This window comes from Topomyia yanbarensis, chromosome 2 (assembly GCF_030247195.1).
Source record: "Topomyia yanbarensis strain Yona2022 chromosome 2, ASM3024719v1, whole genome shotgun sequence".
Classification (NCBI taxonomy): Eukaryota; Metazoa; Arthropoda; class Insecta; order Diptera; family Culicidae; genus Topomyia; species Topomyia yanbarensis.
In genome coordinates, this window is record NC_080671.1 from 309,400,248 (window position 1) to 309,427,291 (window position 27,044).

A 27,044-nucleotide genomic window follows, 5' to 3' on the forward strand; every position below is an offset into this window, starting at 1 on the left:
AATAGTGAAACGCGGATTTTCAACGTATATCAATTTGAAAGTTTACACAGGTTTTTGAAGAAATTTTGTTCTAGCCTAAACGTCTGTTATCTGTGGCTCGGCAATGCCTGGGATTGGCTAGAGTGAACAAAAACATTATGGTATTCAGTATATCGAAGAGAGATGCCGATCTGAAACCTGCAACCATGCGCATACATAGTACTGACCTTTGAGCATTATTCGGTTCCACAATTTGGTTGGCGTGTTAATGAAAGAAATGCCTGTATATATTGTCTACGCTTATATTTTCAAAATCCGATTGTTGCCTATTATTAGGAATAACCGTGATTCTTGAAACACTCGGTAGGCCATGAAAACTGTCAAATGTGGAAAATTAAAGCAATCATTGTAAACCAGTAGTTCATCTTCAAGCGAAAATACTGTTCAAGTGATTTAAAGGTAGGTGGAAGGAATAAACAGTTTTTAGTGAAATTCTTCTCATATTTCGATAATCCTTTACTTATTTGTGTTTCCTTAGGTAAAATGGCTCAAATTAATCTTAAAAGCCGATTTCTTGAGTACGACGACAAAGATAATATTTACAAATGTCTTAGGCGGCATAACGTCCAGAAACATTCAAACATAGCTGAAAAAGTCAGCATAACTGGATATAAGCGTAAGGATGGCCAACCATTGATTGCCTCGTCATCCCAAGCAAAGCGGTTGAATACAGTAACTCGTCAAATAGATCCAGTTATGTTCCATACCGGAATAATTCAAATGGTGTCGGAAAAATCGATTTCTTTTAATTTTTTCAGGTCTCAAGCATGTGGAGCTACGATTGGAGTCTTAGCAAAAAGCTTGAATTTTCCAATCTATGGAGAAGCCGTTTCTTCGAGTATCCCGATGATTCGAAGCATGATAGCAGAAGATCTCGATAAATTCTTCTGTCTTGAATTCTACGGAGCAGCCCGACATAATCGGAACATATTCGGCATAAATGCCCGAATATTGAAAAACGGAAAGATACAATCGCAAACTGTACAAATGATGGAGATAACTGAAAAGCAAACGGCTCATAATCTGAAAGTTTTCATCGAAGGTTGTTTATTCATGTACTTAAGATCATGGTCGAAATATGATAAAATGCGAACAGGAACTACGAAAATCACAGGAAATGTCACTTTCAACTGGCACTGAAGAAATCGAATACATCGACAATGATGCTTACGATGAGTATGAGAACGAAGAAGATGAAGGCATTGATACCAGTGGGGCTGATGTGGTAATAGACAAGATGTTGGGGGCCTTATTATTCTTAGCGGTTATGTATTACCACTATCAAATGTGCTGCCTGATGTGTACGCCCTTTGTATAACATATTCAATCTTTCGTCTACTGAGAAAAATTCTATGGTATCTGTGACCCGACTTTCGTGGTTGTTTTAACTATTCGCCAATATAGCAGTAATGACAATAAGATCGGCAATACTTGTTGATAATACCGTAAGAAAACTCGAAGTATTTCTGTAGGTAGGTTTGAGATAACTTTATTTGATTCTTGTTCGTCAAGTTATATAATGCTAACATAGTTCGATATCGATTGATATTTCGTGCACTGTTTATCACAGTCCCTTATTGACTGCCATACCCTGTCATACCCTCTGCCTATAGTAAACAACACATCCATGCGCGGCGTCCATATGCAAAAGCTCAAGTTACCCACTTGAAGCTTTTGTCACATGACGTTCTGTCAGATGACATCTCAGAGCTTTTTATAGCACGTTCCGTATGACAGTTCTTACTGTCAACTGCCGTCCCGTGAATGGCAAATTGTTTATATACAAAGAATATTTCGTACGTATATCACTGCGAAATATTCTTTTTCAACACTTCCCCACAATTTGCACATTCAATACACCGAATAACTTTCTGTGTATATTTTTAGGTAACCCCTTAGTGAAGGCATCTGCAGGTTGATCGACGCTTGGGATGAACTGTAGTTTTACTCTACCATTTTTGATGAGATCCCGGATGAAAAGGTATTTGATATCCAAGTGTTTCATCCGTTGATGTGATCTTGGCTCCTGTGCTATGTTGATACATGGGATGCTATCTTCCATTATGATGAATGGTGTTATGTTTACATCCAATTCATTGAGAAGTTGTGTTAACCACACTCCTTCTTTCGTAGCAGCGCAAAGTGCTATCAGTTCTGCTTCACTTGTTGATAAGCTTACAGTCGGTTGTCGTTTCGTTGACCACGAAATAAGATTACCGTATAGTAGAAATGCGTATCCTGAAACTGATTTCCTATCATCAGGATCATTTGCAAAATCTGCATCGGCAAATCCTACTAAAGCTGGATATTCGGTATTTGATGAATAAATTATTTTTGTATTGCTCGTTCCCCTCAAATATCGCAATATTCGTTTTAATCCTGACCAGTGCCAATCGGTGGCGCAGTTAGCATATTTGCTTAGGGTGTTTACCGCAGAGCAAATATCAGGTCTAGAAGTTAGTGAAAGATATTGTAAGCATCCCAGCAGTTCTCTGTATGGTTCTTCAGTGATTTTTGCCTCAGATTTTGACCATTTCGTGTTGATATCCAATGGTGTCCCCACTGGTTTACAATCAGCCATCCCAAATCTACTAAGAAGTTTCTCCACGTATATTGTTTGAGAAATTTCAATAGTCTGGCTTTCCAAATCACGATTTATCTCCATTCCCAGGAAGTGCTTAATCTCTAACATGTCTTTCATTTGGAATAACCTTCCAAGTTTCTTTTTAATCCACGTAATTGCTTCGATGTTTTTGGCAAGTAGTAAAATGTCGTCTACATATAGTATTACTATAATGCCTCTAGATTTTGACTTATAGATGCAGTTGTCATTTTTGAGAGGGACAAAACCTAATGTTTTCATTGCATCATCAAAATGTTTATTCCAAGATCTGCTTGCCTGTTTCAATCCATACAAACATTTGTGTAGACGAACAGTTTGTCTTTGCCCATTTACGTTTGGTGGAAGTTTCATGTATATTTCTTCTTCTAACTTCCCATGTAGAAATGCAGTTTTGACATCCATTTGATGTACTAACAATTTATGCTCGTTAGCAAGGGCTAGTGCTAACCGAACACTCTCTAGTTTGGCGACTGGTGCAAATGTTTCACAGTAATCGAATCCAGGACGCTGTGAACACCCTTTTGCCACTAATCGTGCTTTATATCTTCCATCTTCTTTCATTGAGAAAACCCATTTTGAGTTAATTGGTTTAACTCCTTTTGGCAAACAGTTAACCACTGTCCAAGTGCCATTTTGATGTAATGCATCAAACTCTTCTTGAATAGCATGCTTCCATTCTTGCCAATCAGAAACTTTCTTCAATTCCTCAATAGTTTGCGGAATCTCTTCGTTGAAAATCATTGCTGTTTTTGCTGTATAATCGGAATACCAACCCGGTATCTTTCTCTCCCTCTTGCTTCCACGCAATGATTGACCATCATCGACGTCCTCTCTTTCGTCTGTTGGATTTTCATTTGTACTTTCATAGTCAGTTTCGCCAACTGATTCTTCAAGTGAATCTAGATTATCTTGCTCTGTTTCGAGTGTGCATTCTTCATGCTGTTCTTCATCAGAAGGATGTATAGCAGCATCCTCGTCTTCGTTCTGTTCTCCTTGGTTTAAGCGTGTACATCTAATTAAATCTTGACCAGATGATTCTACGAAATCCATGTTTGTGTGGTCAATATCTTGATTGGCTCTGGTAGATTCATTGAATACTACATTTCTGCCAATTTCTATTGAACGCGTATCCTTGTTCCATAATCTAAAACCATTATTTGCGTACCCCACAAATATCAAAGGTTTTGTTTTGAAATCTAATTTCTGACGCCTCTCTTTAGGTATTTGTTTAAATGCTTTACACCCAAAAACTCTTAAATGATTCAAGTTTGGTCGCTTTTTGAACCATTTTTCATACGGAGTTTTGTCCTCTTCTATCCCACTTGTTGGAGATCTATTGATTAGATATGTTGCTGCATATAATGCTTCTCCCCACATATCTTTCGCTAATCCACTTTCGTAAAGCAAAGCTCTGACCTTTTCCATTAAAGATCTGTTCATACGTTCACTTACACCATTTTGCTGCGGTGTGTATGGAACAGTGAACGTCATTCTAACACCATTTCTTTTGCAATGAGCTTGAAATTCGTTACTTGTATATTCCCCTCCATTATCACACCTTAGCATTGAAATACGTCTTTCGAAGAATGCTGTCGCCATTGCTTCGAATTCTTTAAATTTCTCGAAAACCTCCGATTTCTGTTTCATGAGGTAAACCACGAGAAAGTGCGTATAATCATCTATAAAGGTTACAAAGTAACGATAGCCATCATAGGTTTCCTGCTCCATGCTTCCACAAACATCCGAATGTATGAGTTCCAGTGGTCGTTTTGATCTTGGCAGCTGCAAGTGTTTAAATTTGGATGCAGCCTGCTTCCCCGCCATACAACCATCACATACATTTGTTTCACTAATATTTCCAGAAGTTAGATTGATACCCTCAACCATTCCCTTCTTAATTAGTTTCTCCAAACTCGTATCACTGATATGGCCAAGTCTTTTATGCCATGTTTCCAAACTCACCTTCTTTCCGAACAATGCTAAGTTTGTTCCATCTTCCGCCGACTTTTCTTCCCGAAATAGATCAAGGTGGAATAAACCATCAACGAAGATTCCTGAAGCAATTACTTCATCTTCAAATTCAAAGATAACCTCTTCATCCGTAAAAGTAACCCTTTTACCATTTTTGCTAACCCTTCTAACCGAAAGGAGATTTTCTTCAAGACCCGGAGTAAAAAGAACGTTGTACAATTTCAATTCTTTTATTGTATTGTTACCCACAACACTCTTTAATCGCATTTTTCCAACTTTTGTTGCCCGTAAATTCTGGCCCGCTTTCGCCGTCGAAATGGTGATTGGCTTCTCTAATTCTTGGACATCTTCCAGCAGCTTCTCGTCATTAACCATATGGTCGCTTGCTCCTGAGTCAATTACGAATCTGACTCTCCTACCACGATCCGCTTTGGTCATCATTGCAAAGCTCTTTTTAGGCTCCATCTTTTGCTGCTTCTTGAACTTATCTTTCTCCTTCGCGTTAAACTTTTTCATTAGTGGGCATTTATTTTTAAAATGCCCAGTTTCGTTGCAACTGAAGCATCGGGTTACCTCTCTCCTTGGCTTGTACTTTGAAGACAGCGCAACGTTTTTCGTTTCTGTCTGCTTCTCTTCCCCAGCTTCAGCATCAATAAACATTCGTTTGATCTCCATGATCGGCTTGGCACACAGTTCTTCATTCGTCAGTACCATCAGAGCGCCTTTGACGTGTCGGTACTTGTCTGGCATGGAGATCAGTAGAGCATGAACTTTTTCCGATGCTGTCATTTTTGAACCCATACGATCTAGCTCGCGAATAATCAGATCGTACTCATCAAAAATCATGGACAATTTGTCGTGATGTCTTTGTTTGATGGTATACAACCGGTCCCGCATATTAACTATAGCGGCTGTACCGCCCTTTTGGTACGTTCTGACCAGAGTATCCATGGCTTCTTTCGCATAGTTGAGCCCAATGAGTTTATTCAAAACATCATTGTTGACCATCATGACAATCTCGTCCATTGCTTCGACGTCGTCATCAAGCCGTTTTCTGAGCTTAGCCTTCCTGGCTGTTTCTAGCTCTTCCGAGGCACCTACTACTGGTTCGTAGAAGTCCTCTTCTTCGGGCGTTCGTAGCAACGTGTGCTGGAGTTTCATCTTTATAAGATGATGTTCCATTCGCCATTTCCAGGCTGGGAACCGCAACTCCGAACCGTCGAATATCGATTCGCGGTTGACGCTACCGAAGTATGCCGTCGTCGGCACGGTGCGCTCGAGAGTTCCCCTCTCGTACCCACCACCTCTTCTGTCCTCGAGAGTAACCCTCTCGGCAGATCCTCCAGCTTGCTGCTGGGTTGCCATCCTCTCGGCAGATCCTCCAGCTTGCTGCTGGGTCGCCATCCTCTGCTTGCTCCCGAAACGCTGGTGCTCGCTGGATGCCGTTTCTTCCCGAAACGCTGGTCCTCGCCGGATGTCGCTTCTGTCCGAAACGATGGTTCTCGCTGGCCGTTTCTACCCGAAACGCTGGTCCTCGCCGGATGCCGTTTCTGCCCGAAACGCTGGTCGTCGCTGGATGCCGCTGCTACCGGAACGATGGTTCTCGCCGGCCGTTTCTACCCGAAACGTGTATCTTCCAAAACAACTATTTTACAATAGTCCAGGTGGCTAGTTCCAGTTAACTACTGGGCCCATAACCTGTTGATAATTTTTTTTTTTTTTTTTTTTTTTTTCTGTAGGTAGGTTTGAGATAACTTTATTTGATTCTTGTTCGTCAAGTTATATAATGCTAACATAGTTCGATATCGATTGATATTTCATGCACTGTTTATCACAGTCCCTTATTGACTGCCATACCCTGTCATACCCTCTGCCTATAGTAAACAACACATCCATGCGCGGCGTCCATATGCAAAAGCTCAAGTTACCCACTTGAAGCTTTTGTCACATGACGTTCTGTCAGATGACATCTCAGAGCTTTTTATAGCACGTTCCGTATGACAGTTCTTACTGTCAACTGCCGTCCCGTGAATGGCAAATTGTTTATATACAAAGAATATTTCGTACGTATATCACTGCGAAATATTCTTTTTCAACAATACTAAACTTCTGTATCGTAAAAAATGCTACCAAAATCGATTATCGCTTAACTATACTGTTGTTATTCGTGACAATTTGAACATGCTCACTCCAACAATATCTACCATCTAAAAACTGACCATAAGATAGAAGTACTATTAAAATTAAAGTAAAAATGAAAATATGAACGTGGTAAACATCTTGAAAATAATCAATGCCATTGTTATAACTACTTTTCTTATGATTGTTCTCTGCACAATATAGTAATAAGTTGTAAACACTGAATATATAGTTATTACAAGAATGTGAACGTTGAAAGAACCATATATACGGTTTATGTGGACATGAGCCTGGTTGTAAGCACCATATATATTTCGTACTTTGCATATCACAGATCAACACTATATTTGATTCATCCAGTGGTTTCATTTGAAATCTGCAATGCACAACATCATAAAATTATAGTCGGTTGACGACCTACACATACACCAATCGTATGAGAATCGCTATCATAAACAACAAAGCAGCCTGAACATAGAGGACAGAAGTCAGCAGTACTCAACGAGCTTCGAATCCAGCGCATCACCTATCAATGCCGACGCCAACAACAAAGACAGTTTTCAGAACCACCATAATTAATATAAAGAATATTTTGAAACATTCCCACACATTTCATTTAATTAAAAGTGAAACATGTAGTCACGACACTCCGGTTATGTCCTACACATTACCCACCCATCTTTTTCCTCATGTCGTTTGCAGCAGGCTTGGAAGATGGCTGATCCCGTTTGTTGAACCGTTTATCAGAAGATCACTGCTTAATAACATTCACTTGACCGAGACATATGGCTGACTCGATCATAGCATTGTCATGTTTGAGGTTAAGAAGACGCTGTCATTCTTCCACTAGCTGCTCCAACGTGACGTCATTGTTTTCCTGGAAAGCAGCCGCGTACGGGTTTCTGCATCGCTTTCTGCTTTCAGTCCGCAAACGTAGGTCAAGCATTTAAACTGCTCTTCCAATAGCTTTTCCAGCTCAAACTCAACGCTGGCTTTATTAACATGACAAGCGAAAGCAATATGGTCCTCAGTCGGGTGCTTGGTGATTTGTAGCGTTCTATACCGCCTGCTTATTACCGACTCTTTCGACCCAAATAAATTTTTCATCTTCGCTAATGATTGGGCAAAGGTGTGTTCTTTCGGAAGTTTCGGTAGAATAACGGACCATCATAAATTACGTAACGCTTTTAGGGGGGGGGGGGGGGGGTAGAGGGTATATAAAGTTGTGACATGCTGTGACATAGGGAGGAGGGGAAGTTAGCTAGATCGTTACGTAACATGTTTTCACCGAAGAAAAAAAAATTCTAGGAATTTTGTTACGTAATAGGGGAGGGGTAATGGAGAAATTTGTGACAATTTGTTGCATGGGGAAATTTTTGCGTTACGTAATTTATGAATGGTCCCTAAAAGAAACATACCTTTCATGTTCAACTACGCCCAGCTTTCGCAGCAGTAACCTGATATTCGCTTCGTCGTCCAAACGAGCGGCATCTTTATCGAACAAATCTTCAACCAATCCGCAAACGTGACGTTATTGTTAGCGTCGTAGCGAAATTCCTTCACGTTGCCTGCTAAAAAGTCAAGAATTTGCTCTAGGTTGGGTGGTACTTGTAAGTGGATAGATGAAACTGCACTCCGGAAAAATGCTTGCTGCTGCTGAAGCTGCATCAGGTGCATGAACTGCACGATGGTTGTTGTGGGACCTGCTTCCGGTCATTATCATGCGGAATTTGACTATTCTCCCTGCTTCTTCTCCGTTTTTTATGCGGGGGCAACGGAATTTTGAGGTTACTCTTCGTGAATCGAAATTTCATCAATTATCCGCTAATATACTCGTCGCCACTGTTTTAGCCCTGTGCTGCGGGACAGGTCGGGAGTCTTCTAATACAAATAAAAAGATACTCGCGTACAGACTACATAAAATACTTTTATTAATGAATGGTTAAAATAAAGAGCGTGTGCTCAACGGAGTGAACAATTTGACTGACTAGATAAAACTGGTTTCCGCTTATGGTGGCATCTCGAAGTGATAGCAGGACAGCCGTTAGAGAACCTAGCGTAGAGAATGGCTGATGGCACGGCAAAGTTGCCATCGCTCCAGTTTAGTTGTCTCCAACATCTACAAAGGTGAGCTTTACTGCTTTCTGGTCTAGCCTGGATCGCTTTGAATCTGGGATATGCACGTATGCATCACATCCCAACACTAGAAGTTGAGCGAGGCTCGGTTTAACGGGTGTTCAATAAAAAATGAGAATTTTTTCAGTCATATAGTCAAAAAACAAAAAAAAAATTTCGAAGAATTCAGTTTTTTTTATTAAAAACCTGCTTATTCTTCAAAAAATGTCAATCAATATTGGAGAAGGGGCCCTAGTCAGCCGTACGACCCAACTTAGTTACGATGCTCTCACAAGAGCGCTGGACGGCACTGACGTCCATCTTCCGGCTACAATTCCGGATCCTGGTAGTCAACTGCTTCGTATCCTTGGCCTCCTCCTGGTACACTTGTTGATTGATGGCCAGATCGCTTGGCTTGAACCACGGCTTTGAAATCTCTCTGTCAGATATGGCTATGTACAGCATAACTTTTTTCAAATTTATGCTTAAACTTGTATTTTACTTCGGGGGTGGCCGACTTGTCGCTGGAATAGTAGCTGTCATTTCCTGGAATGTGGGTCTTCGAGAGCGGGAAGTAACTTTCGTCGTCCAGCACGAACGACGTCCCGCGGTAATTCTTCGTCATCCACAGGCACTCCGATCGTTATCTGCTCGTCCGTGTATTTGGGGGACCGAGCCTTCTTCCGACAGATGATGTCCTCCATCTTGAGGGTTCGGTGAATCAAGGTATGGGAGCAGTGATATTTTCGGCCGGCGTCACGCAAACTCGTTCCGTCCTTGTTGTCCTTGTTTTCAACACTTTCTTCTTCTTCTACTTCTTCATTATCTTCGCCGAACGGCCGCTACCGGCCTTCCGCTCCACGCTCAGGGATGCCAGGATCCGGAAAACTACTCATGGGCACGTTTTCGTCTCGAAAGTGGTCTACCGTAAACTTTTTTCCACGATGACCATGCGTTTCGTAAAACCGCACAACACGCTCGCGTAGTGCTTACTGTTTCAACGCCATCTTCGATTGAACTGACAGCACCCGAGTGAAAAGAGACATGCCACCCATTTCTGCACTACAACAACGGGGCAGAATGCTCGGTGAACAAGCAAGTAGTTTTATTTTTTTAATGGGATTTCACAAAAGTATGCCATTAAATAGCCTTATGTTATGCAATCAGGAGGTTTTCAGAACGATTTTTCTATTTTCGATTAAAAACCAGCAAAATCAAAGAAGAGGAGGGCAGCGATATAGATTTAGCAAAAAGTGAATTATTTAGCACATTTTTCATACGTAGTGCGACAGGATAATGAACAACGTATAATAGAACTGAAATGCTCGGATATAACAGTAAAACATCATTTATAAGAGCCGAAAATCCTTGTTGCACGAGCTACAATAATAATATGAGAAGAGCACGTTATTGCTTTTTGCTTATTTCTCAAGCTGCTATTGACATACGGTTATAAAACTTTGACAGTGTATGAAATTTTCAGCTGGTTTCTAAATAAGCAAGGGGTGCAATTTGCCCCGGCGATGCGTTTTACCCCATCTTCCCCTATGCGATAGTGTACCGACTGTAATCGCCGATTAGGGTCATAAAAAATCGATCGCCAGATGGAGTGTGTATCACTTGCAGTGCCCGCGCCGTTTTCCGCTCGGTTATCGGTGGGAACAGCTTCCGTGCCGACTTACCCTTAAGCCACATTTCAGTACCGTGCACGGACACCAATATTCTTTCTTACATATCAAATGCGAGTACACTAAGGTTTTGTACACGTTTTTTTTTGCGCGGCATTTTTTACGCGGATTTCAAAATTTACGCGGTTTTCATTCACGCGGATTTTGAAATTTACGCGGTTTTTGAAATTTACGCGGTTTTCATTTACGCGATTTTTGAAATTTACGCGATATCCATTAACGAGTTTCCCTTTAACGCGGATTCTTAAATTTACGAGGTCAATTTATACTGGCTTTCCTCGATGAAAAGTCTAACGTTCGCTCGCGCTTTTCGATCATGATTCTTCCACTCTTTGGTAACCGGTTCTGGCTTCGCAACGCTCATAACTTATCATGCGTCTTCTTTTTCGAGCAAGCATTCCATTCACTGTGTCCAGAAGCTCCAATTGGTCTGCTTAAGATTCAACTGAGAACGCCTCAATAAGCGGCCATCTTGAAAAATGAAAATGAATCAATGTATTCGGGGCATTGGTAGAGTATTGCTGATTCATTTTCATGGAGAGTTTTCCTATAGTGTGAGAAAAAGTTCCTTTTTGATTTTCCAAGCTTTCTCAGTTGAACATTATTGTCGTTTTTGCTTGAAGCGAAACAGTCAGTTTCTAACTCATGATGCCATCGAAGTCAGGGTGGTATGTGAGATTCGCGCAAGACCAGACCGGAAGCCGAATGCTTGCAGCGGCTACACATTAAACGAAGAACGATAATGGGCCCCAATTCTTACAGTCACGCCACTTGGTGACTAGAAGGAAATTTTCTTCCAGTCACTAAGTGACGTGACTGTGGGAATAGGGCCCAATATCAGCTACATCGGTGTAAGAAATGAGAGTGCGACGAAAGTGTACTCTCGAAGACAAAGGAAAGCTTTGCCATGAATGACGCGGGAATGTTTTACATAACGATCAACAGATGTTTATTATCGAACGGATAAACAATTAGAAATAGCTCTGTCATATTTCATTGTGAGAGTTTTTGACAAAATAGAATAAATCGCTGGTTGTAATCACCTGAAGAATTTTATTCATGAGTTGCTGTTTGTTTACACAGAATAGCTGTATGCTTCTATTGTTTTTTAATGTACCGCAATTTCACGCACCTTAAACTTACCCCGAGTAATTTAGAAGTAATATTTGCGATTTTTTAAGTTCATTATCATTCATTTTCGAATAATTTAGTTCTTTTGAAACTTTTTCTACCACGCTTTAGTTTCAAGTTTTTCGGTACCCTTGCTGACGAAGGCCGCAGTAAACAATGAACGGATTAAATGTTTCTTAATTACGCTCTCGGTAGACTGTATAAGTGGGCTTAAATGGCATGTATAATCAATCCTATTCAGACTTCTGTCTTTCGAGGAAATCCAAAATTTGAACTGGTAGGTGATTCTTTGTGCGATTTAAAAAAAATGTAAGTATATTGGAAAACAATATCGTTAACACTCAAAACATGATACAGTGCGCGAGATCACGGTATTCTAAGGTTACGTTATGTTAGGTCTATTATTCATCGTCATAAGAAACTATATTCCTAACATTTTGATATCGAAATTAACAGTTTTTGATCGCTAGTAAGTCCCATTATCCATAATATCTTGAAGAAGTGGGTCTGACTTGCGTCTGCGGACAACCGCTACAGCATTTTACACACAATTTATAACAAAGAATCGACATATTATTGTTGAAAATTCACTGAAACTCCACAAAAGACAATCGTACTTAAATCTATATGAAAAATAGGTATAAAGTTTTGAATTCCAAATAAAAAACCGCGAAATAATTTCGCCAGTTATCAAGGAATGGCGTCTAACGCAACAGTTAATCAACCACCTCTGTGATGTCTGAAAAAGTCACTCGGCGCGATGAGTTGAAAACATCGGTTCCACTACCATTGAAGAGATTCTCTTCATTGTTTGTCGAACACACATCGCTGTACTGTACGCCACCATCACGCGATCGTGAAGATTCACTATCTACCGGAATGGGACTGGCATCTCGATTGATGACGTTTTCTCTCGCTGATGGCTGTTCACCTTCATTCTCGCATGTCTGCGCCATTTGTTGCTCATTGTCCTCGACGCCATGATCATCACTATGCTGAGAAACGACGTTAGTGTCCGGAGACGGCTGCTGTCGATCAATCTCTTCATGAGCAGGCTGATCGGTAATATCTTCTACCTCTGCTGACGTATCATGTGCTACTTCGACGGGGACTACTGGGGGGTTATCGTCGGTGATCATTTCCCCTTCATCATCATCATCATTGTTATCAGGAAGAATCGACTCCTCGGCTGCCTGATCTGGTTCATCCGATCCAGCGTTTACAATGTGCTCCGCACTGGACAGATGCTCGGCTAGTTGCGATGGTTTAAGATATTCTTTATGGCATGCGTCGCAATTAAAAATACGGTTCAACTTGCGATTCTGAAAGGATAGAAATTGGTGTGTTAGTACGATAATTAACTAGCTAAAAATAGAACTGGTGAACGTTACATAGGGTTAGGTGGGGCAATATGAGCACAGTAACAAGTAACAGTAACAAGAAAAAATGACTGTCATCGACCCAGCCCTGAGTCGATTCCTGGTCCTCCCACGAGTTTTTGCTCCAAATTTGAAACAAATCAAGTCTAGTTACCGGACTTTGATGTTTGGGATTTTCGACAATTTAGGGGAATATGAGGCAGTATGCACACCTTAAGGAAGGCATGTATGTAGCTATGTGTAGCTAAAACAAACAAATAATGCTAAATTTCCCCCTATTGATAGAGGGCAACACAATGACCGATTTTTGGCATACAATTTAACAATTTTATGGGCATGATCATGTTGCAGAGTCAGAGAAGTTATATTTTATTATGAAATTCAAAATTCGTTGCACTGAGTTTCGATTATAGAGGTTTTATAACGTAGGTTTCATTCGCTGTTTTTTCGGGTCAGAAAAATTTCTAACCGGGGTGGGGATCGAAACAATGCACAGTGGTCCAGAATTTAGCAGGAAACCTAGGACGGGACATGCGAAGATGGTCTTCTTTTTCCTACCTGAAATTGATGTTATTTTGCACTGCCGTTATAAGCTTAATTGTCCCATGTTCTATGGGATTCCCTATATACCTGCGACAATTATGCGTAGAACGGCAGTGCAGGGAAAATCCGCTTGCAAAATAATTTCAAGCAAATGCCGATGGTAGTGTTGTGCCGGTGCGGCATCGATTTCTGCCAATGAGCTATTGATTTGTGCCGAAAATAATAGAGCTCAAACATGACATGAATTATGTTATCGTTTGTCTGAATTGTGTAAAACAACATTAACCATAACTGTTGATCAGAATAATAGGTAATTGTTTACTTTAGCTACTTTTCCCCCTGTAAGTGGAAAACATGTTTTTCTTTCGTGAATATGCTAGTTTAGTGTTGTAGATTCATAAAAATGAGGCGGAAAGCGAAAATTTTTAATAATTCATTAATTAGCTTTAAAGTAAGTTGTACCTAATAACTTTGTTCATAGGGTTATTGTGCTCCCGGAAGTAAGGTTTTTGGCGAAGCTAGTTTAATGCGGCTATGCCGCATAGCCGTAGTCCTCGTACTCGTCATCGGAAACGTAAGCGAACCTGTGATCCACTCGTTTGCCCGGTATACTCAAACATAGGGGCTATCCGTAGTTTAAGTCCGACTGAGCGTTAGCGAAGTCGGACAGCATGAGAAAAAAATCGATGTGGCGTAGCCACATTAGGCATTAACAATGTTTTATTTAGTAACAATAGGATTGTATTCATCGGCAAAAATTAAATTATTGTCACTGCCTAATGTGGCTACGCCACATCGTTTCAATTGGGTGCTGTCCGACTTCGCTGCCGCTCAGTCGGACTTAAACTAGGGATAGCCCCTATGTTTGAGTATACCGGGCAAACGAGTGGATCACAGTTTTGCTTGCGTTTCTGATGACAAGTACAAGGAAGGCTCGTCCAGCGGACTTGGACTCGGCTATGCGGCGTAGCCGCATTAAACTAGTTTCGCCAAAAACCTTACTTTCGGGAGCACAATAACCCTATGTGCAAGGTTAGTAGGTAGAACTTACTTTTAGTCTCATTAATAAATTATTAAAAATTTTCGCTTTCCGCCTCTTTTTTATGAATCTGCAACACTAAACTAGCATATTCACGAAAGAAAAACATGTTTTCCACTTACAGGGGGAAAAGTAGCTAAAGTAAACAATTACCGAATAATAAAATTGCACGTGCCTTCAGTGTATTTTCAAAGATGTATGAAAAAAGTGCAATGTGCGAAATTTCAAACCTTGCACCTGAAAATGATAGTTTGGGTGGCCAATAAGCTTTCCTAAAAATTTCAGCCTATTTGGTGCACTGGAAGTGGTTCCGCAAACGGCTCAAAGTTTGTATGGGAAAAATTGACTAAATGTATGGAGAAAAGCATTAGTTTCACATTTTCAGTTCTAGGTGGTCATCGATGAATGTCTCTCGCGAGAAAAATTAATAATCTTCTTGTAAAAACAAATCGACTCATGAAGACTAGAAGCCAATCGGATAAAACCAGACAAAGTTATAGGCGCAAAGTTGAGGGTCTCATGTGCTGTAGTTGGGGTGGCTCAGTCGAAAGCCACCCCAACTACAGCACATGACACCCTCAACTTTGCGCCTATAACTTTGTCTGGTGTTATCCGATTGACTTCTAGTCTTCATGAGTCGATTTGTTTTTACAAGTTTTCTTAATTTTTCTCGCGAGAGACATTCATCGATAGCAGCCACCCTGAACTGAAAATGTCAAACTAATGATTTTCTCCAAACATTTAGTCAATTTTTCCCATACAAACTTTGAGCCGTTTGCGGAACCACTTCCAGTGCACCAAATAAGCTGAAATTTTCAGGGAAGCTTATTGGCCACCCAAACTATCATTTTCAGGTGCAAGGTTTTGATTTCGAGATTTAAGGCATTTTGGGCCAGGCTAGTGTGCATCTACATGCATCTAAGCATTTTCATTTTACTGCGTTTGGTGGGGCAATGATAGCGCAAGTCAGTCCAAGGCCGATGATAGGAGGGGTAATGGCAGAATAGTCTATGCGGACCACCAAAACGACATGGGAGAGGAACAGGGTGTGGGTTGGGGTAGGGTTAATGGATTGATGTATACTTGACGAATAATTGCGCTGCAGAATATGATGAAAAGGTGCATTGAACAGTACTACTGTTGGCTGTTCAGAAATAAATACAATATGTTTCTCCATAAGGTTTGACAGCTAATGTGTGTATTATGTTATTATAATAAATTTATAAGCGTTAAAAAGTTCATTTTATCCCTTGGTTTTATAAAGATTGTGAGACCGCTACCGTAGATGTGCGTGGAAGATCGCGAAAAGCTCAAGCGCTTGTATATTCACGTATTTGTCGCGTATGCCAGAACGTATGTGATTTCGCGTGTAACTGTGTGGCCATATGCATATTCGCGTGTGTTCTTAAATGATCGCGCGGACCGTGAGTTTGTTGCTTAGTTTTTAGTGTACGGTTCAGGTACTAGAAGATAATTCCCCCATAACACTAGAGTTCCCGGTCACGTTTCCATAGAATGTGTTGTCTAATGAATATGAGCCTCATTTTTTTATTGGTCCAACTGAAGACATGAATCTAGGCTGTTAAGAACAAGGGCAGGGACATTCTAACGTGACCGACTCATGATCGCGCGTGCGGTGGGTTGTTGGCGAGATAGCGAGTATGTGTGGATGATTACAATTGCATGTTCGCGTTTGTGACCCGGTTTGTGTTATCGCGAAGGCTAGCGGCGTTTGTACGTTTTCAATGAGATATTATGAGTGTATATGAGAGCATATGCAATTGATTGTGTTAGTGTTATAATGAATCTAAATTAAGATATAGCGAGAAAAGGAAAAATAACATGCCGAATTGAAAGAAAAAAAGTTAAGACATTAAGTAGAAGCGTATAAATTGACTGTTTTTTTGGTTTGCACGAGTAGTGGAAAAGCAGACTGATTGAAGTAAAACAAAAACAGACAAATGAAGTAGAAGAAAAGAACGGGAGGGACGTGTTCTAGGTTGCTTATATTCGGGAACATAGCCACTTTATTTGACGGTTTGGTTCGCGTGGACGATGGTTCTCCAAAATTACTAGGCACATTTTGAACATTTGACTTGGTATGGTCTCAATACTTTGGATAGTTCACTTAAATTTCAATACATTGTGCAATTGAATGATGTTTACTTTAGATTTGAATTTAAATTGGTATGATCCGAGTACTTTGGCTAATTGGCTTACGTTTTAATGCATTGTGCAAATTGAATGATATTTAATTTAGATTATATGTAATGAACCACCAATACTGCATCGGTCTGGATCTAGTTGAATTGATAGCAAAAATAATTCAATCTGCCAGTCGTCAGGGTATCCCTTCGCTTCTATCCACCACCTGAAGCACGCGCCGTATTGCTAATATCAAAATGTTTATATAGTCTTGTTTGATTAACATTTTTTCATTAGCAAAAAGTGCTGAATTTTCAATGTCACCGTGGTGAAATGACATTTTTTATGTCAAAATCATATTGTTTTTATATTATTGCCAAATAATGCCAAAATGCAATTAGGAATTTTACTGCTGCCATCAGTATCGGTAAATATTCAAATATATTCTTTATTTAATGCTTGAACTCGGATCAGGATTGATACTAACATTACTCGACCCGCTATCGCTACAGTTTCAGTATCTGGAAAATTTTGTTGTCATATCCCGATCAAGTATTTGATAAAGATGTTGATGAATACACCCAGGTTTTTTTTACGCGGGGGATACGTACCGCGTAAAAAAACCGCGTTAATTGGAAAATCCGCGTAAAAACCGCGTTAATTCGAAAATCCGCGTAAACATACCGCGTTGATTGGAAAATCCGCGTAAAAAAAAACCGCGTTAATTCGAAAATCCGCGCGAAAAAACTCTCAGCAAAAGACTGAATATTTTTGGAAGTTTTTTTTGCGCGGATTTCGCAATTAACACGGTCTTTTCAAAAAATATTCTAAGTCCTTTTGAATGCAAAAGACTGCAAGATGCAAAGATTTTCGGAAAGATGGAAGAGACGGGTCTGGAAGATTCCTTATGGCTCGCACCCCAACAATATGGGTATTTTCGGAGTGGTCTTGAAGACTAATGAAATCAAAGATGGCGACTTCCGGTTTTAGCGAAATTCGCTATAACTCAATCAATATGGGTATTTTCGGAATGGTCTTGAAGAACAGGTGCCAGAAATTGATTTTTGGCGTCATTTTGAAATCCAAGATGGCGACTTCCAGTTCAGTGAAATCCGCTATAACCCAATCAATATGGGTATTTTCGGAATGGTCTTGAAGAACAGGTGCCAGAAATTGATTTTTGGCGTCATTTTGAAATCCAAGATGGCGACTTCCGGTTCAGTGAAATTCGCTATAACTCAATCAATATGGCTATTTTCGGAATGGTCTTGAAGAGTAGGAGCCAGAAATTAATCTTTGACGCTATTTTGAAATCAAAGATGGCGACTTCCGGTTTAGCGAAATTTGCTATAACTCAATCAATATGGATATTTTTGGAATGGTCTTGAAGTGAAGGTGCCAGAAATTGATTTTTGACGTCATTTTGAAATCAAAGATGGCGACTTCCGGTTTAGCAAAATTCGCTATAAACCAATCAATATGGGTATTTTTGGAATGGTCTTGAAGAGTAGGTGCTAGAAATCGATTTTTGACGCCATTTTGCAGTCCAAGATGACGACTTCCGGTTTAGCGAAATTCGCTGTAACCCAATCAATATGGGTATTTTCGGAATGGTTTTGACGAGTAGCAGACAAACAACGATGTTTGCCGTCATTTTAAAATTCTAGATGGTTCACCGAAATTCTCGCATGAAAAATTTGGGCAATCATCTAGATCACCCTCAAATATAAGATCTAATCATAAACCAGCAAAATGCAAAATATTTTTATGTGTTCATCCAGGAAAGTGCGGTGAGAATGGAAGAGAGAGAAGAAAGAGACGTATGTGGTGTGAGTTGGGGGTTTGAATTTATTCAAATTAAACATATTGCTTAAATTTAAGTAAATTCAACTGTTTAATTAAAACTATTTGTACTACAACTTCAACTTCCAAAAATACCAATATTGATTGGGTTATAGCGAATTTCGCGAAATCGGAAATCGCCATCTTGGATTTAAAAATGGCGTCAAAAATCAATTTTTGGAACCTAGTCGTTAAGATCATTCCAAAAACACTCATATTGACTGGGTTATAATGAATGTGGCTAACCCGGAAGTCGCCATCTTGGAATTCAAAATGGCGTCAAACATCGATCTTTGTCTACTACTCGTCAAGACCATTCCGAAAATACCCATATTGATTGGGTTATAGCGAATTTCGCTAAACCGGAAGTCAAAATCAATTTCTGGTGCCTACTCTTCAAGACCATTCAGAAAATACCCACATTGATTGGGTTATAGCGAATTTCACTAAACCGAAAGTCATCGTTGATTTCAAAATGGCGTCAAAAATCAATTTCTGGCGCCTACTCTTCAAGTCCATTCCGAAAATACCCATACTGATTGAGTTATAGCGAATTTAGCAAAACCGGAAGTAGCCATCTTTGATTTCAAAATGGCGTCAAAAATCAATTTCTGGCACCTACACTTCAAGACCATTCTGAAAATACCCATATTGATTGAGTTATAGCGAATTTCGCTAAAACCGGAAGTCGCCATCTTGGATTTCAAAATGACGCCAAAAATCAATTTCTGGCCCCTATTCTTCAAGTTCATTCCGAAAATACCCATATTGATTGGGTTATAGCGAATTTAGCAAAACCGGAAGTCGCCATCTTTGATTTAAAAATGGCGTCAAAAATCAATTTTTGGAACCTAGTCGTTAAGATCATTCCAAAAACACTCATATTGACTGGGTTATAATGAATGTGGCTAACCCGGAAGTCGCCATCTTGGAATTCAAAATGGCGTCAAACATCGATCTTTGTCTACTACTCGTCAAGACCATTCCGAAAATACCCATATTGATTGGGTTATAGCGAATTTCGCTAAACCGGAAGTCAAAATCAATTTCTGGTGCTTACTCTTCAAGACCATTCAGAAAATACCCATATTGATTGGGTTATAGCGAATTTCACTAAACCGAAAGTCATCGTTGATTTCAAAATGGCGTCAAAAATCAATTTCTGGCGCCTACTCTTCAAGTCCATTCCGAAAATACCCATACTGATTGAGTTATAGCGAATTTAGCAAAACCGGAAGTAGCCATCTTTGATTTCAAAATGGCGTCAAAAATCAATTTTTGGCACCTACACTTCAAGACCATTCTGAAAATACCCATATTGATTGAGTTATAGCGAATTTCGCTAAAACCGAAAGTCGCCATCTTGGATTTTAAAATGACGCCAAAAATCAATTTCTGGCACCCATTCTTCAAGTCCATTCCGAAAATACCCATATTGATTGGGTTATAGCGAATTTAGCAAAACCGGAAGTCGCCATCTTTGATTTCAAAATGGCGTCAAAAATCAATTTCTGGAACCTAGTCGTTAAGATCATTCCAAAAACACTCATATTGACTGGGTTATAATGAATGTGGCTAACCCGGAAGTCGCCATCTTGGAATTCAAAATGGCGTCAAACATCGATCTTTGTCTACTACTCGTCAAGACCATTCCGAAAATACCCATATTGATTGGGTTATAGCGAATTTCGCTAAACCGGAAGTCAAAATCAATTTCTGGTGCTTACTCTTCAAGACCATTCAGAAAATACCCATATTGATTGGGTTATAGCGAATTTCACTAAACCGAAAGTCATCGTTGATTTCAAAATGGCGTCAAAAATCAATTTCTGGCGCCTACTCTTCAAGTCCATTCCGAAAATACCCATACTGATTGAGTTATAGCGAATTTAGCAAAACCGGAAGTAGCCATCTTTGATTTCAAAATGGCGTCAAAAATCAATTTTTGGCACCTACACTTCAAGACCATTCTGAAAATACCCATATTGATTGAGTTATAGCGAATTTCGCTAAAACCGAAAGTCGCCATCTTGGATTTCAAAATGACGCCAAAAATCAATTTCTGGCACCCATTCTTCAAGTCCATTCCGAAAATACCCATATTGATTGGGTTATAGCGAATTTAGCAAAACCGGAAGTCGCCATCTTTGATTTCAAAATGGCGTCAAAAATCAATTTCTGGAACCTACTCTTCAAGACCATTCCGAAAATACCCATATTGTTGGGGTGTGGGCCATAAGGAATCTTCCAGACCCGTCTCTTCCATCTTTCCGAAAATCTTCTAAGTCTTTTGCATTCAAAAGGACTTAGAATATTTTTTGCCAAAACCGTGTTAATGGCGAAATCCGCACAAAATAAAAACTGCCAAAATTCTTCTAAGTTCTTTGCATTTAAAAGGACTTAGAAATTTTTTTCAGAAAAAAGTCTGTCTTTTGCATTCAAAAGGACTTCGAATATTTTTGCAAAAACCGCGTTAATTGGAAAATCCGCGTAAAAAAACCGCGGTAATTGGAAAATCCGCGCAAAAAAAACCTCGTAAAAAAACCGCGTAAAAAACCTGGGTGTATTTGTCGAATGTTCAGAAAGTTTCTGACTTAGTCTATGTTTGACGAAATGTAGACAGAAATTGCATCGAATGAAAATAAATGACATTTATATGTGGGCACCGAAAACCCATAGTGTCTTCGTTTCCACAAGCTGCTCTCTCGATTGGCGTGCAACGAATTAAGTACAAAAATTACTTATGAATGCTGCAAGTTAGTTTTAGTTACATACCAAATGATAAAATTTCTAAAAAATATTTTCAAGGTATTGCCAATATACAAAAGAAGGCAAACTTGTAGTTGTGTAAACTAAATTTAAAACGAAGGGCCCTATTCTCACAGTCACGTCACCCAGTGACTAGAACAAAATTTTCTTCTAGTCACTAAGTGACGTGACTGTGAGAATAGGGCCCGAAATGTAAAATCCATTAAATTCCAAAAAAAAAACAAGAATCGTTCATGTTGAAATGGAACACCACTAAATTTCCGCATTCAAGCCAAAGTCAGAATAACGGTGTTAAGTTAGACCAGACTAAATGACAAAGTATAGATTTCGAGTAAAACGAGTTAAAAGTTGAATCGCAGCATCCTTTACGTTACAGTTGAAAATTTATTTTGGCCATAATTTTTGTTTATTGTTACATATTTCAAATCTGACAAAAATCGAATGTAACCGAAGAAATTTTTATCCATTGCTATCAATATCCCATTTTTTGATGTTTTGCGACTTAGTCCGGTCTGACTTAACACCGACCATATTGCATTAGCTTGCTAAACCAAACAAATTTTCAATTTCATGAAGTCTCATTAGCTTAATCAGAACCTCTTTTTGCGGGACCTAAAGCAGGATTAGAGGCTTGTTCAGAAACACAAATAGTGTTTTCGTTTTTGAAGCTACCATAAATCAGGCGCTAGCTTAGTTTTGTCATTACGTTGGTGTTAGATTATGACGAGACGAAGTCGAAACGCAAATTGCATAACTAATCCGTTGTTTAATTTGAGTTCTTGCAGAAATCAGTCAGAACTATGAGTTTTCAACTGATTTTTGACTGGGTGAAAGAGCGCAGTTGGCTGTATAGCCAATATTTTCAAAATAAGTTAAATGTGTAGTGGCTGTGGTTCTTTGTCTGGGAAGTGGCACATTTTAGAAAACAGTTTAAGTTTACTCCATGAATGCTAATAACGAAAAAATGGCTGCTTGATTTTTGATTTTCCGCTGCTTAAAAAATAAAATTTGAGTAGCAATTAAAGGTAAGGCAATTTCACTCACCAATGTATCTATAAGCAAGTCCTAAGAAAGCGTTGAAATAAATATCGTATCAGAGATCGAACGTTGACATTGCGCACACGTGACACAGATTACCATTATTATTCTAAATAGTCAATGCAATAGGATTTCACGATAGGACACGTCCATGTGTTTTTAAATAACCTATTTGTGTTTTATCCTCACCTACTATGTGTGAAACCCAAACCAAGAAAACAAATTCTGTTTGAACGTGTGTCTAGGATTGTAATGATGAGGTGTGCATTAGAGTGACAGGAAAAAATGACCCCTATCGGCCCATGCCTGAGTCGATTCCTAGTTCCACCAGGAGTACTTGTACCAAATTTGAAGCAAATCGCACAAGTCTAGCTACCGGACCAACGTGCCCGAAGTTTGGATTTTTCGACAATTTACATGGAGAAACCCACTAACTCGCATTTTCGCCACTAGGTGGCACTATATTCATCGTATTATCACTGTAAGTCAAAATAAGAAAGAGAATTCAATTGCCTACAAATTTGTGAAGACTACTAGTCAATCCGGCTTTGGTAAAAGAAGTTATTAAACTTTTAACGAAGTGATGTCTGAGTCAGTTTAGCAGTGCATGATTGTGGCTCAGTACTTGATTCGCACGAACAAAACATTTTTGTGAAATAATGGTTAGGTTTAGGTCAATAGTATGTTCGGAAGATTTATAGTAAGTAATACGAGTCATGTTTTGGTTAGAAAATTTTAGTTCCACATTTTACCGCATAGAGGGCGCCAACACTAACTTTTTAACGGAAAGAGATAGAGATTAGGCGTCTTCCACAAAGTTGTAGAGCAAGCATTTTTAAATAATTCTACCGAACATATCGATATTCTATCTCACTCCTATGAAAAGTTAGTGTTGGCGCCCTCTATGCGGTTACAGGTGGAACTAAAATTTTCTAACCAAAACATAACTCGTATTATGTACTACAATTCTTGTGAATACACTATTCAGCTAAATGTAACCATTATCTCACAAGAATGTATAGTTGGTGGTAATCGAGTACCGGTCCACAACTATGCGCTGCTAGGCCCCATGCAAATAACTCAGACATCACTTCGTTAAAAGTTTAATAACTTCTTTTACCAAAGTCGGATTAACTAACAGTCTTCGACAAAGTAGTTGGCCATTAAATTATTTTTCTTATTTTCACTTACAGTGATAATACGATGCATATAGTGCCACCTAGCGGTGAAAATGCGAGTTAGTGGGGTAAATTGTCGAAAAATCCCATACAAACTTCTGGCACGTTGGTCCGGTAGCTAGACTTGTCCGATTTGCTTCAAATTTGGAGCAAGTACTCCTGGTGGAACTAGGAATCGACTCAGGGGTGGGCCGATTGAGTTTTCAATAATTCGTTATTTTTCTGGGCACTCTAGTGTGCATGCATCGATTGTCAAGATAGTGTCTACGTGATCGAGCTCAACTTACATTTTCGTGGGTGGCCATATGACGACTGAGAGTTTTCTGGCTGACAAAGGACTGTGAGCACAGTAAACAGGTAACGGTTGTGGGAACCACCGCTGCAAAATTTTCCTTGCGTTTCTTGGGTGGCATCGCAATCTCAACCCGTTTGACCTTGGGTTTTTTCGCTACGGGTGCTGCAGGTTTAGGCTTCGTTGCTTTTGGAGATTTTATTGGTTTAGTTGCTTTCGTTACTTTTGGAGTCCTTTTTTCCACTCTTGTTTTAGTAGCTGATGGAGATTTAGCAGGAGACGGAGATTTGAAAACTGGCGGAGGTTTACTAGCTGATGGAGGTTTGGCTTTTGTAACCGATTGTGGAAAAGACTTTGGTCTTCCCCTAGGTTTAACAGGCTGGGCAAACGACTTCACTGCTGCTTTTGTCTTTGTACTTCCAGCAACCTTTTTATATTTATTAATGAGGGCGGCAGATATAGGACTTAGTCGCACTACTAGTTCCTTTGAGAACCGAGGATATATACTGGATGCTTTATGACCACGACGAGTCGGCGTGTACAGCTGATTTAATGAAATTTCGCCGAAACTGCGTCTTGACGAATTTCCTCTTTTTCCTGCTCTAGGTGTAGAACAAAGTTTAGACAGATCAATTTGATCACGCTGTGATGGGCCTGCGTTCATGTCTAGTTTCTTCAGTTGCACAACAGGGTTGGACAAAATTGTTTGTTCAGGACGCGCAATAGGTGCCGTAGCTTTTCGTGGGCTGAGAATTGCATGGAGATTATGCAGTACTTCGTTGTTTTTCCAGCAAAGCAAACGAAACTCATAACATTGATCAAGTTGCTTCTTACATTGACCGCAAATCGACGTCGGAATTCCTTGGTTATCATTCTCAGAAATCTATGCATAAAAATAATTTTAAAAGCGCCAATATTAATGTTACCTTACCAATTACCTTCAGATTGGTGCACTGGAAGATTTTATCGACCAGTCTATCGTCCCCAGGAAAAGAAAATATCGGTTCCATATTTGTATTGGACAACAGGCACAAACGACAAAGCTTATTTAATCTGGAACTTAAAATAATTTAATACTATTCAGTAGACAGACACTTCTACTTACGGATAGCAATCATTCGTACTAGGATGTACTCTTGGCGAAAAGTCGATGTTCGATGTGGCACTTGAAGGCTTCGCCACTAACTGGGAGCCGTCCCTTTTAAGCGCCTTTTTGCCTCTTCTTCGACCGCGTTTCACCATCGTTAATAATCGAAACTTTTTTGCTGAGCCAAACCAAAAACAGATTCCTGCCAAGGAACAGTGCTATATTATAAAATTTATGCGACAAAATATAAACTTACCTAAAAGAAGCTACTGGTGTCCAGGAAAATGGTTTTAGCTGTTTCACTTTCACACAAGCCCACATACACAAACGCATTGCCGCTAAGTTAAATTCTGTCATTGTCAAAAAAGCGCACGGTACACACTGCACGTTAAATTTAAATTGCTCAATTTTGCTACCGAAACAGAATACACTCAAAAAATAAGTCACATTAATTGCACGTGATATCATTCACATACACACGCAGAAGAATCAAGCCTTCTTGAATCAACAAAACGTTTAGTTGAATTTCAAACTTGACGATTGAATTTAGTTGAATTTCAAACTGTTTCGAACTGGAATGGGCGTTTCATGAAAGCATGTATTTGGAGTTCAACAAATACTTCTGTTTGCATTTTAAATAGAAACATTGCTGAAACAAAATAAAATTTGTTAGATCGAACTGAACCCTTTGTTAAAAACCACATTAATTGCACGTGATTATTCACTTAATCGAAACACGCAGAAGAATCAAGCCTTTTTGAAACAACGAAACGAATGACTGTTTCAAACTGAAATGAACGTTTCTCTTGTATTTGGTTTAGTTCCACAAATATTTGTTTGCATTTTAAATAGAAACATTGTTGAAACAAAACATAATTTGTTCGAACTTTGTTAAAAGCCAACAGAATTTTTGTATGATTTCAACTAAATTTGAGTTGTTCTCTCCTTTCGATAATACTAGATATTTTATTTGTTTCTTCGAACTTGTTTGTTCGGTTAAACTTATCATTATTTTGTCGTTTCAAACGAAATATTTGTTGAAACTATTGAAAAGCCAACAAATGAATTTGGTGGTAATTTCAAGCAACAGTATTGATTGAATGAAACCTGAATCTTGTTTATCACTATATCAAACAGGAAAATTGTTGATTAAAACCTAAAATTTGTTTATTCTTACTGATATTTTTTGCTGAAAATAATCTACACGATAAAACCATATGCAATTAAACATCACTTTCATGTGCGTACAGAGCATGTTCAGAGCATGTTCAGGAGTGTTTCAGTTCTATAGATTCATAATTTTGTCAGTTCTACACTTAGAAACAAAAATATGCATAGTTAGCATACTTTCTATTCCTGTCTCTTTTCTTCTGGTGTGATTTTTATGCATCAGGCTTCATAATCTTCTACCCAGGGCCGTCTTTAGACTACTCGGGGCAATTGGGCACTATTGAGCTAAGGGCCCCTTTAATTGAACAGGTATAAACAACTGTCGAGGATGAGTATGATCCAAAACTGATTCCCAGCATCAAGGAACCACTTCTACCTCATGCCATGCTGAGACACTCTTTCATATTTGAGCCAAATCAGTCAACCGTGTCGAACATATTTAACAAAATACAAAGTGGGATGCAAAATATATGGAGAACAAAGACTATTCCAGATTTTCACAACCTGATGTCCAAATATCGTCGAAAAAGAAAGATAATCTGAGTGCATCTTAAAAAGTTATTTGTTTTCCTGACCGGTAGTAGCAAACGGCCTAACACACTATTTGTGGCGGTGGGAGTTCGAACTCAGGTGAGCCGCGTACAGTGTAGCTGACCTACCAACTACGCTATAGTCTTCCCAGATGGTGTAATCTGACCACCCAACCAGTATCCCTCTTTGCTTACAGATGGCCGAATTTTATATAATAATAACAAAATCCCTATTCAACAAACTGTTGTGTCGAAGACAGCCATAACACGATCGCTATTCAATATTAGAAGAGGTCAATATCTTAGTTGTCGCGTAAAGTTAGTTT

General features: G+C 39.3%; 1 protein-coding gene across 2 annotated transcripts; it reads right to left on the reverse strand.

Annotated features, from left to right (window-relative positions):
* Window positions 1-11,608: 11,608 nt before the first annotated feature.
* On the reverse strand, window positions 11,609-25,396 carry LOC131683533 (uncharacterized). 2 transcript variants are annotated; one of them, XM_058965584.1, is made up of 6 exons: window positions 25,275-25,396; window positions 25,037-25,220; window positions 24,870-24,984; window positions 23,927-24,814; window positions 22,468-22,488; window positions 11,609-13,028 (listed from the first exon to the last, which is right to left on the reverse strand). In XM_058965584.1, the coding sequence occupies exons 2-6, from the start codon at window positions 25,171-25,173 to the stop codon at window positions 12,423-12,425; spliced, it is 1,767 nt and encodes a 588-aa protein (XP_058821567.1). In that variant the 5' UTR covers window positions 25,174-25,220; window positions 25,275-25,396; the 3' UTR covers window positions 11,609-12,422. The 2 variants fall into 2 exon arrangements, with proteins under 2 accessions (XP_058821567.1, XP_058821568.1); XM_058965585.1 differs by lacking the exon at window positions 22,468-22,488.
* Between the last annotated feature and the right edge of the window lie 1,648 nt (window positions 25,397-27,044).